At 53.3% G+C, this 12,611-nt stretch overlaps 1 protein-coding gene across 1 annotated transcript in view; it reads left to right on the forward strand.

The window, feature by feature from the left end:
* The window catches only part of CDH22 (cadherin 22), a 59,217-nt gene that overhangs the window by 31,311 nt on the left and 15,295 nt on the right, over nt 1-12,611 (forward strand). Inside the window, exon 7 of the mRNA XM_042465532.1 lies at nt 555-691. Within this exon, the coding sequence (XP_042321466.1) occupies nt 555-691 (137 nt within the window). The remainder of the gene's footprint in view (nt 1-554; nt 692-12,611) is intronic.

Consider the following 12,611-nt stretch of genomic DNA (forward strand, 5'->3'; position numbering starts at 1 on the left):
TCCTTTATTTCTTCCTTGCAATTTATGTACTAAGGAGAAAAGTGTCTCTTTTTGATTCCTAGTTGTTTTGTGGTTCCATCTGCTGAAACTGGAGGCGGTGGGGCAGGTGGGTGAGGGCAGGGGGCTGTAGGCAGCAGAAAAGAAGGTGGTAGTGGGGTGGAGGGTCATGTTTCGTTGCTTTCCCAAATCCACCCCCAAGCTGGCCCCACTTCCTCCTTTCATCACCTTCCTTCCTTCTTTCCTTCCTTCCTTCCTTCCTTCCTTCCTTCCTTCCTTCCTGTGTCCCAGTAGTAGCTGCTTCAAAATGTCAAGCTCAAAGCAACATACATTATGCGAATAGGTGCAAATCCAGAGACTATGTGCTCAGTGGGCAGGCAAATGGATTTTGCTAACTGGCCAGAGGGATGCAGCCCCAGCTCAGCTGTCTGGGGTGGGTGGGCTCCTGAGCACAAAGGACTGTGCCAAAGACCTCTAAGGGGCTCCCGCTTACCTTTTTGCCCCCTCCGCCCACCCCGCATGGCTTCCTTACAGCTCTCCTCTTCTCCTGGGCACAGGTATGCCATTGACAGCACCACCAACCAGGAGCAGATCTTTGACATCGATCCTGAAACGGGCGCCATTGTGACCAGCAAGCTGCTGGACCGGGAGACCGCTGGCTGGCACAACCTCACCGTTTTGGCCATGGAGGCAGGTGAGTCATGCGAGGCAAGGCCCCAGCAGGCAGCCACAGCCAGAAGCACCGGGTGCGGATGGAAGGAGGATGGAAGGCGATGCTGGATGAAGGAAGAGAAGGGGAGGCCTCGGTGGGTGGATGCATTAATGAGAAGGCGGCAAGTGGGCGAGCGGGTGGGCATGAGAGGCATTATTCATACCTCCCATGAATGGTAATTGAAGATGGACATGTGGGTGGGCATTCCAGACAGGACCTGCTGGGGTTTATGTGATGCCATGGTGGCATAGCACCCCTGCCCCTTCCTCCAGGAGCTCTCTGCCTTGGTCTGGGCAAGTGGCATGGACCCTGGAAGTGCTGCTGGGGGATGAGAAGTGCCTTTGTGTCCCCCCACCCTTCTCCTGAGGACCCCCCTCATGTGTTGCCTTTCTGCGGAGGTGGGCTGGGCAACGACAGCCCCTCGGTGCCCCCGCTTTGTGGGCCACAGACCTTGGAGGGAAGCCCAGTTTCCTCTGCTGGCGGTGGGGGGGGGGGAATGAGGCTGAAACCCTGGGCAGAGAAGGGAGGCAAGCATGGCTCTTGAAAGCTGAGGGGGGGCTGCTCCGTCTCATTGTGGAATGAGGCAGAGAGGAGAAGCCGCTTCATCCCCCCCTGGAGAAGGAGCCTTTCCACTGGATGCCCCCCCTCATGCTTTAGAGGGGTATGATGGGTGACTAAAAAGAGCTTTGGGGGAGAACTGGCTGTTTGGAGCAGAGAGGCCGGTGGGCAAAGGCCTTTCTGCACAGGGGTCTACTTTAGGGCAGGGGAAAAGGGGCACCCATGTTATCTGGAAAAGAGCTGTTTTATGGAGCGGGGTCTATAGGGATGACCCAAGGGGCTAACAGTGGTCCATGCACATGTGAGTAACAGAGCATTTAAAAACAAACAGCGAAAGGGCCCTTGAGGTGGTTGCAGAAGTTTTTTAAGTGGATGAAAAGGGTGTATTTGTGCGTGAGAGAGATAGAGATATAGAGAGTGCTATATCTCCTTTTTCCCTCTGAAAATCCTCCACTCCCCAGCTGTGTTTATATTCCTTGTGGCTTTCCAGATACCTGTCTGTGAGAGGCTACAAAACAACCAACCCTGGAGCAGTGCATGGGGAAATGAGCCTGGCGGGTGGAGGAGGTGTGAATCAGGGCTGGAAAGGGTCAAGCCCTCCCTCTCCAGGGCTGCCTGCCCTCTGTTTGGTTGCCCATTGTGTGCCCTTTGCTCCTGAGAGAGGCTGTGAGGGGGAGCAAGGATGGATGGTGCCCACACAGCGGGGCTGCCCTTTCCTGTCCACCCTGGACCCCTCCTCTGGACACACACACATGTGCAGATGGTCTTTGCTGTGGAATCGCCCCCTCTGTGATTTTGAACCAGCCCCTCGTGGGTGACCCTACTGGACATGGGCATGGGGAGGCCCACCTGGCATGTCTTTGGTCATCAGCCAAAGTCCATTTATGGGAGGGCAGGTGGGCACAGGACCCTTGTTCTGGGACACCCCTGAAATACTGTACTATTTTGTACTGCTGTGAGTTACTCACTGCTTTTCATTCTGTGTTTGCCTCCTTGAGCACTGCTACTACTCGGGAGGAGAAAGCAGGTGGGATAGGGACCTTAGCAAGGAGGAGGAGTAAGTGCATATGTGGGCATATCAAGGATTGGGTATGGGCTGTGGGACTCTCCACCACTGGAACTTTCTCACCTCTTTGGGTATGTTAGTATCTGGCTTGCAGATACTTTCTCACCTCTTTGGGTATGTTAGTATCTGGACCCCGAGCAAAAAGTTGCTATCCATGGTTCTTTATTGCCCTGGACAGAAAAGCAACTGGGGCATTGCAAGGCTCTGTCCTGGGCTAAGTATTCAGACTCTGCAAAAAGGGTTTGGGAGATGGAGGAGAAGGCAAGGGACACTTTCTAGATCTGCAGGCGACCCCAGGCAGGGAGGGCAGAGCCAGGATCAAGACTTGACCTGGATAGATTGGAGAAGGAAGCCAAAACTTGGGTTGTTGTTGTGTGCCTTCAAGTCATTACCAACTTATGGTGACCCTATCACAGGGTTTTCTTGGCCATATTTGCTCAGATGAGGTTTGCATTGCCTTCCCCGAGGCTGAGAGTATGTGACTTGCCCAAAGTCACCCAGTGGGTTTCATGGCTGAGCTGGGGCTCAAACCCTGGTCTCCAGAGTCATAGTCCAACACTCAAACCACTACACCATGCAACTAACAAAGTGGATTTCAACAGGAACCAATGCAAGGTAATAGATTTAAGCAAGAAAAGTGAAATGCACAAATATAGGGTGGGTAACACCTGAAAGCAGGACATGCGCAAAGGGCCTCGGGGTCTCAGCAGACCACAAGCTGAACAGGAGTCATCAGTGTGACACAGCGGCCAAAAAAGCCAAGTTCAGGGGCACCATCAGGAGAACTGTAGCATCTGGATCAAGGGACATCCTAGGAAAGCTGCTTTGGTCAGACCTCACCTGGACTCACTTGTGTCCAGTTCTGGGCACCCCGTTTTAAAAAAGACCTTGTCAAGCTGGCAGGAATCCAGAGGAGGGTGACCAAGAGGGTGATGGGTCTGGAAACCAAGTCCTGGGAGGAATGGTTGAGGGAGCTGGGCATGTTTAGTCTGGCGACGCAAAGAGCAACATGGCTGGGCTGCCTTCATGTACCTGAAGGGCTGCCATTGCCTGGAAGGTGGAGGGAGCTTATCTTCTGTGGCTCCAGAGGGTTGGAGAAGAGCCAGTGCATTCAAAGGACTCCATTGCTGGACACTGTTGTTGTTGTCGTTGAACATGGACATTGTTGTTGTTTCCTGCAACATCCAAAATCCACAGTCATGGGGCCAATCAAAATGCACAACATATAAGCTGCCAGCTTTCTCTGCTCCACTGGCTTCTTCTTCATCCGGCAAAGCGTTAAAGAACATACAGGAGGGGGAAATGTGAATATAGTAGTCCTAGGCCTGTGTTTTGTTGTTCCTGTTCTTATTTCAGATGGTACTACTATGGGGGGATATTTCTTGCAGACTGGCATTTGGCCATTGGGCTCCTGGGAGATTCCCAAAGTCCAGGACATTAAACATCCATTTGCAACACAAAGGGATACTTCTTTGGCAACCCAGTATGTCTTCCATCCTTTGTGAGGCCACAGGTCCCTTTGTTGGGCAGAGGACACTGGGTTTTCCATCAGGAAAACTCAACTGTGGTGTGCCATCAAGTCATTTTGGACTTAAGTTGACCCCTAAGCTGTACTGATAATGGGGTTTTCTTGGTAAGTTTCTTCAGAGGCGGTGTTGGCATTGCCACCCTCTGAGGGAGTGTGCCTTGCTCTAGCTCACCCACTGGCTTTACATGGCTGAGCCAGGATTTGAACCCTGGTCTGGGGAGTCATAGGACCTTACCACAAAGGGGGCTTTTTGAGCGTCAGTTCGCATTGGCTGATTCGTATTCGCGTCATATCGCATCGTTCATCCACACCTGGGCGGCCTTCCAGATCGAGGTCTTGCGCATTGGCCAATGCGTATTCACGCAAAGCGAGGCCAGTGCAGATTGGATCACCACACCAGCCCAATACAATGTGTGTTCGCTGATGCGCATCGGCAGCTTTGCGCATGCTCTGTGGGGCTCTGAACGGGGCACAACATTTTTAACTTCCAGGGGTGAAGAATAAAGTCACTGTTTAGCGCGGTATATCGCGAGATTTGCTGCCTTTAGCCACTTACGAAAGGGGTACGCACCATCTGTATATGTGTGTGTGTGTGTATGTATATATATATATGCACACACATAAATACATACATACATACATACTTATATATATACTCATAGTGGTACAGCCAAAAGTGTGATGCCTTTTCTTTGTGTACACACACATTTGTCTGTATGAGAGTGTATGTGTGTAAAGATATAGATATAGATATAGATATAGATATATAGATATAGTGCATCCTCGCCTTATGCGGGGATCCATTCCAGATTCCTCCGCGTAAGGCGAATTCTGCCTATGCTCAAGCCCCATTGTAAACAATGGAGCTCGTGCACGGCAGCGTGGTGGCGCGGCGGCACGCAGGGCGCAACGGGCGCACGCGCCCATTCAATTGAATGGGACACGCTGCCCCTTCCGCCCTGTGTGCACCCCACGGCTTGAGCGTGTATGCTCAAGCTGTGTAAGGCGCGCCCGCGTATGATGTAAGCGCGCTGTATGTATATATATATATATATGTATGTATGTATATATGTGTCTTTTTAGATTGTAAGCCTGAGGGCAGGGAACCGTCCAATTAAAAAGAGTGTATGTACAGCGCTGTGTAAATTTACAGCGCTTTATAAATAAAGGTTAATAATATATATATATATATATACACACACACACAGAGACACACAAACACACACACATATATATACAAAAACACACTGTGCCACAGCCCAAAGTGTGATGCCTTATTTATATGTGTACACACACATCTGTCTGCTTCAGTGTTTATATATATATATGTGTGTATATACAGTCGGTCCTTCTTATACACGGATTTTTTGTACACGGATTCCAGCATCCACGGTTTGAAAATGTTCCCAAAAAGTATAAATGTACCTTGATGTTCCATTTTTTATTAGGGACACCATTTTGCTCTGTCATTATACTTAATGGGACTTGAGCATACATGGATTTTGTTATACACCGAAGGGGGATCTTGGAACCAAACCCCAGCGTATAACAAGGATCCACTGTACATACACAGCTGTCTGTCTGTCTGTCTGTCTGTCTGTCTGTCTGTGTGTGTGTATACACATACATACACATATGCACACGCACGCATATATATACACACACACACACAAACTGTGGAGCAGCCGAAAGTGTAATGCTGCATGTATATGCTTACACACACATCTTTGTGTGTGTGTGTGTGTGTGTGTATATATATATATATATACACACACACACACACATACATATACACACACACACACACACACAAACTGTGGAGCAGCCGAAAGTGTAATGCTGCATGTATATGCTTGCCCACACCTCTTTGTTGTGTTGTGTGTGTGTGTGTGTACATATATATACACACACATACATATACATTCCCCCCTCCCCGGACACAAAAGGTTTCTGCTTTCTCTCGTCGTCCAGTGGAAATAACGCTCCCAGCCCCAGCGGTTGTGCTAAAAGGGGAAAGGGCCTCCGGAAGGAGAAGGGGGAAATTCCAGCGCAGCATCATGGGAGATTTGTAAGCGGTGGTCTTCAGGAGAACCAGCGGATTGGATGTACGCACCAACCAAAGCAGCAGAGGTTTCGCATTGGCCATCAATGCGGATCCAGCCGATCCCCTAATTTTTCGGACTCGGAAAACGGAGGAGCCGGCTGCCTTCAGTTCGGAACCCAGCCGTGAATACGCATTGGCCAAAGTGCATTCACGTTATATGGCATTGGTCAATGCGTATTCAGAGCTCACAGGTGTGGAACTCCAATGCTATATAACGCGAATGAGCATTGGCCAATGCGAACTGACGCTCAAAAAGCCCCTGTGTGGTAAGGTCCATAGTCCAGCACTCCAACCGATTAGGAAAGAAGAACTGTTTGACTGTAAGCTCTTTGCCCATGGGATGGACAGCCTTGCCTCCCTCTTGAGTTCCTGAAGCGGCAGAATTGGGCTGGAACAGATGGCCTTGGCCCTGATCTCCCCGAGGTCTGTGAGTCCCTGAAATAATGCAGCACAAAAGGCCCCGTTGTGAAGGGAAAGGAAGAATCAAGGCCCTGCTGAGGTTCTTGGAACGGAGAGCTGCCCACTGCTGCCTTTGTCTCTGCCGCTCTCTCTCTCTCTCTCTCTCTCTCTCTCTCTCTCTCTGTGTGTCTCTTGCAGAAAAACAACCCAAAACTTTATTTTAAACCGGTTGCCTTAAAGGCCAACCAAAATAGCCTGGGCTCATAGGGTTGGGGTGGGGGCTGCAGCCCCAATGAATGGGTCAGTCTTGAGGCTGTTTCCCCCTTGACCCACTCTGGAGGGACAAGAGAGAGGGACAGGGGGGCATCTTGCTGAAATGGCCCTGGGGGGTCCCCTGCTCTCCCCTTGCCTCTGGCCAAGTTGCCCCTTGGAACCCCACTTTGCCCTTCTCTCTCTGCCCCAGACTCAGTGGAGGGGCCCCGGGCTTAGTGGGGCCCCCTCCCTTCCCCTCCTTTTGCTCAGGTCCTCCTAGTGTCCTCCACTTCTCCCCAAAGAGGAAGACAACAGCTTGAAAGCTGCACTGCTTCCAAACTTCAAACAAAGGCAAGAGGAAGCAAAAGCAGCCAGGTCCCAGGGCAGCAGTGCCAGCCTTTGATGCCTCCTTGGCCATGCTGCAGAGGGATGCCGTGAAGGGCCTGGCGGTGCCTCCTGCCCCTCCTCTGTGGGGCAGGAGGCTGCCCCCGCAAGGCCAGAGGAGAGATCTGTGGGTTGTTTGTGTGTGTTGAGGATGGGCTGTTTCCAGAATAAATGGGTCCTGCTTCTGCAGGAATGGGGGGCACTCGCTTGTCTCTGGAGGCGGCAGCGCCCTGTTGCTCCCATTTTAGGGCCAGGGGGTGCCCTGGGCATCTGTCCAGCCTCTGAATGGCTGGGTTGCCACAACTCTGGGTCTCAAATGCTTCTCTGCAGCTGCTGCAGCAGCGCCACCAGCAATATTGGTGGCACCCGTGCAAGTGGCCACCCCTCTGCAGCACCTCATAGCCCCCAGAGATGCCATGCAACTTCTCTGTTGGCCCTTGCTGCCCCAAGAGGCTGTGAACCCATTCTTGGGGGGCAGGGGTGGAAAGGAAAGAAGTCATGGGGTGGCAGCCAAAGGTGCCTCCTGGGACGGCCACAGGGGCTTGGCTAATACGGAGGAGGGATGTCGAAGGGCAGACGTCTCCCCCCACCCCCACCCCCATCTGGGGCAGGTGGGGTGGAATTGGGGGGAGAGGTGTCCGATGGGCTTCCGAGGTTTCCCTCTTTAGATCTCCGCCCACTTTGTCTCTCTATGACTCCATCTGGATAATCCATGGGTCGGAGGGGGTGCAGTCACTCCAAGGCCCTCCACAACCAGGTCTGGCCAAAGGCTGCTGAGGGACGTGGGCTTTGATTCCTGGGCATTTGCACTTTCTACAATGGCTGCTCTCTGCCTCTTGCCCCAGACGGGGCTGCAGTGCAGTCTGCCCCACAGTGGGCCTGTGGGGCTCAGATCTGTGTACCGAGGGGTGCTGGCAACAAGTACCTTGGCGGGAGGGCTTGCAAACGTGTCTGTCCTTGCAAGGCAGGCATTTGGGGCAGGGTGGTATGCAGCCCAGTTGCTCTCTCAGTGTGTTTGGGGGGGGGGGGGCTTTTTTTCCCAACCCGGGGCAAAAGGGGGATCCACGTGGATCCCCCCCTTGCCGGCAGCAAATGCGAGGTGACAGGAGCCAGCCGGCCCTCTCTTGCCCACCCCACGGCAGAGGGCAGCGGCTGCCCGCCTTTCGTGACCAGTCAGCATCCTTGCGGCGTGTGGGGAGGGGGCACACGGGGGGCTGCTGTCACGCCGCATTAGTGGCTTTGCTGGGCGTCTTGCCTGCCGACTCTCCTCTGTCAGGAAGTTTCTGACTCATCCATTTTAACTGTCCAGACGCTCATGCCAGTGACATTATCCTCCCCGTTTTGTAATCATGAAATATTAATGGCGGATATTGAATTTAAAGTACAATTTATGTCTGAATCCTCTGCTGGAAAGGGCAGTTGTAAAGGGGAGGCCTTCAAAGTGGAGTGAGTGGCCAGGGCGGGAGGCAGTTGGGGCGGGGGGCATAGCGCAGGAAGGGATTCAGACCCAGGGTGCGGGGGGGGGGGGGAGAGAAGAGACCCTTGCCAGCCCAGGCGTGCAAGTGTGGCTGTGGTTGTGTGTGAGAGATGGAAGAGGGAGGATGAAGATGAGAGTCCTGTTGGCAGCTATCTGACCCTCATCCCCATCTTGGGGGGCAGTATAGGATCTGTGCCTGGGGGTTGGCATGTGGGGGCAGCAGGAGGTCATGACATGAGGCTTGCAATGCCCACTCCCTGCCCAGTGGATTTGTGTGGCCTCTGCCCCATGACCTTGCTGGACATGAGACTGACCTCAGCTCTTCTGGGGGCTTTGGAGCTCCCCTGGCAGCCTCTGCTGTAGTGTCCAGCGGTCAGGGCTCTAGCCTTTACTTTCCTTGGAGGCTGCAGGCAACTGCCCCCAGCAGGGTTCAGGGTGCCAGTGGGGTGGCAGGAATGATTGGCAGCCCCTGGGGCGGGGGTATCTCTGCTATGATCCGGTGCTATTTGGGCTGTGGCTGCCATTCTGGCCTCAGTCCTGCGGGCAGCGCAGCCAGTGTTAAATGGGATTGTTAGCAGATCTGGCCAGCCTGCGCTGGCTTGCTGGCTTTCGAGAGGGAGTGTGCGCCTGGTTGGGCGTTTATGAGCCTTTGTGCAGATAAATCTTCATCTCGCACACCAGCTGTTTACCTTCCTTGGGCTAATATTAGTGATTCTCTTCCTGTTTTCCTCAGCACTCATGTAAAATTAGGGGGCTTGGGACCGGCCGCACGGTCCACTCCTGGTAATTGAGATGATAAATCTTCCTGCCGCAGGAGGAGGAGGAGGAGGAGGAGGATAAGACTGGCTTTAATCAGAGCAACGGGTTTGGAGCGCTCTTTAATTACCCTGATGCTGCCGGAGGAAGAGGAAGAGGAGGAGGAAGAGCAGCCCAAGAGCCTGGCTTGGCCCCTCTTCCCTTCTGCAGCCTGGGTGGGTGGGGGGCGTCTTCTGGGCCAGGATCCCTTGCAAGAGCAGAGGGCAGCCATTCTGTGGGGTGGGCTGTGGGGCAGAGACCTCCTGGGAACTGCAGGAGAGACTCTTCCCTTCCTGGAGCTGGACCACCTGGTACCTTTTTGCCAGGGAAGGGGTAGAAATATGTTTGTTTTTGTTGTTTGGAGAGATACCAACTCCAGGGCAGGAAGCCCTTCATCCATATCAGGCAGAGATGGTTCCTCCTAGCCCCTCTTTTGACCGCAAGGGTGGCCATCTGGGTGCTTTCCAGCCTCCCTCCTTCCCTGAGGCCACTGGTCCTGCCAGCTCCATTGAGCTGAAGGGTGCTGGGATGCTCAGTGCAAAGGGTGCTGTGACTCCATCCAGGACGCTGCCCTGAGTGTAGGAGGCCCAAGTGGGGCTGGGAATGACCAGGCCTCTCAGAAGCTCCCTTTTCTGAGAGTCTCCAAAAGTCAAACCAAACTTGATGGCAAACAGCTGCAGGAGAGCTGGCTTACACTGCAGGGAGGTTGTGCCATTCAGCAGCCTAGGGGTCAGGCGGCCATCCGGCCTGTTTTGTCTCTGCTGCCCATTCACACCAAAGGCTCCCTCTGCCACCAACCCAACTGTGTGTGGAGGATCCTGAGGGGGATTTGGGATTTACTGCCCCCCAAAGCAACAGGAACCGGTGCACGGCCACCAAGGTCTTTCCACTTTTGCCCTGGGCTGGCATGTTGTGGATTGGGCAGTGTGCCCCAAGGTGTATGCATCTTGCACGGGTCTCCCTTCTCCCTCTCTGACCACCTGCTGTTGCCAAGCCTGGAGGAGGGTTTTGATGCCCAGGCCAAAGTCTGGCCACCAGTGTGACCATCTGTTTCCCTGCTGCTGAGGATTTGAAAAGTTTTCCTTGGAAAGTTTCCCTTCTTGCAGGCTGTTTTGTCCCCCTTTGAACGCAGAGCTCTTCCCCGTCTTTCCTCCGCATCGGCATCTGCAGCTCTTCTGGTTGAACATCTTTGCCTGGAAGGAGGCCTCCTCCGTTCCTCCGCTGGGGAGCCGCTTCCTGCCTTGGCAGATCCCCTTCTCGGAGGCAGATCCTGCCGCGGAAATCCCTCAGCTGGAGCGGATCCTTCTGGAGGGGGTCGGCAGGTGGCAGTTGCAGCCCAGAGGAGGAGGAGGAGGAGGAGGAATGGGGGTCTCTCTCTCTCTCAGCCGCGTCCCTGGCCCCCTCCGCCCCACGTGCGGCACCCATGGATGGCGCACTCGGATTAATGGCATTCCAATTCCTGGAGGAAATGCAGAAAAACGGCATGTTTAATTTTAATTTAGGAAACCATTTAGGTAGCAGCCTCGTTTCCTCGCTGCTGTCAATCACGTTTTCTCAAGGCTGGCATCAATTAGTTTAAAAATATTGAATGTAATTTTGTCTGACACAACATATTGCAGCCACTGCAAAATATAATTTATTTTAGAAGAAGAAATAATTAAACTAATTTGCATGTCAGTCAGCTGGGCTGGGATGCTGGGAGCTGCCAGTGGAAGGAAGGAGGGATTGGGGGGGGGGTCCTCTTTGTCAAAGAGGAGCCCGCTTCCCCCTCCTGCCCCCTTCTCTCCAGGACCCCCTGATGATGTCACACGCCTGCGCCATTCCCAGTGGCAGAACTCCCAATTCTGGCTGAGCGGGGGATAGGCAACTGGTGCTGCTGGTGCAGAACTGGTGCTGTTGGGCCTGGCCACTACGTTCCCAGGAGCCTCTGGGAAACACTGGAGCCACCTTGAAAAGCCGCCCCACAGAGAGCGCCTGGCTGCTGTGACTAGACAGGGCTGTACAACCATTGGCTGCTGCCTCCGAGGAAGGTCCTCCAAGCCTGAGAGGACTGAGCCCAGGAGGAGCCCAGCTGTCAGAGCCAACGCCATCCAGCACCATGTAATTGGATCTGGCCAGAGGGAAGGGGACACAAGGGCTCTCTCTCTCTCCTCAGTGTGAGACCTATCATCACCTCTTAACCTTCTCTTCTCCAAGCTAAACATGTCTCAACTGCTCCTCATAGGGCTTCATGGTTCCCAGACACGTCACCATTTTAGTCAGCCTCCTTTGGACACATGGCTCCAGTTTCTCCACATCCTTTTTGGATTGTGGGGCCCAGAACTGGACACAGGGTTATTCCAGGTGGGGCCAGATTGGAAGAGACCCCAAGAAGGGCTATCCATCCCAGTCCCCTTTTGCCGTTCAGGAAGACACCATCAAAGCCTTCCCTGGGACAGATGGCCATCCAGTCTCTGTTTAAAAACAGCCTCCAAAGAAGGAGACTCCAGGATCCTCTGAAGCAGCAGCGTTTCCAGTAACAGCTCCGACCGTGAGGAGGTTCCTCCAAAGTTAAATCTCTTTTGCTGGAGTTTGAATGCTTTGCTCTGTGTCCTGTTCTCCGGAGCAGCAGGAAACAAGGTTGCTCCATATATAGTTCTATCCTATCCTATCCTACCCTCAGCATGACAGTCTTTCAGATATTTATCCATGGCCACCGCATCCCCTCTTCCCCTTCTCTTCCCAGGCTACACCCACCCAGCAGCTCCCTAACCCACTCCTCAGAGGTCTTGGTGGGTCCCAGACCTGGGCATGTTCCAGCTGGTCAGCCTCTGGGCTGGGCAGAGCATTTCCATTCGAGGTGTGAGCTCTAGTCCGGGGCTCAAGGTACTCTGCATTATAATATGGAGGCTGTTGCCTTTTAGGATAAGAACGGCAAGCGTCCTGTTCTCCCTGGACTTGTTTAATTCTCTCAAAAGCCTCTTTATATACCAGTAGTCACTCCATCGTCTGCCAATGGATTTCGTGAATCAATCAATTGTGCATTGTGTGAAGAAGGGCTTCCTTTTGTTTGTTCCGAAATCTCCTGCCAATCAGTTTTATTGAGTGACTGCAAGTTCTAGTAGTGTGTCAGTGTGTGTGAGAGAGAGATTGAAAATCTCCAGCACATGCATCATTTCATCCGCCTCTGCCAGACCCAGCCATGGGTTTCCTACTCCCCCCCCAACCTGAAATGTGGGTATGGCCCACAGGGCACACTGGACTCTGAGCCGTCATGTTGCTTAAGGGCAAAGCCCTACCTAAGTCCCCAGAGAAGCCAGTAAGAGACTGGTCTCTGAACTGGCGGTGCCAGAGGGTCAG

This window comes from Sceloporus undulatus, chromosome 4, assembly GCF_019175285.1.
Source record: "Sceloporus undulatus isolate JIND9_A2432 ecotype Alabama chromosome 4, SceUnd_v1.1, whole genome shotgun sequence".
Taxonomy (NCBI): Eukaryota; Metazoa; Chordata; class Lepidosauria; order Squamata; family Phrynosomatidae; genus Sceloporus; species Sceloporus undulatus.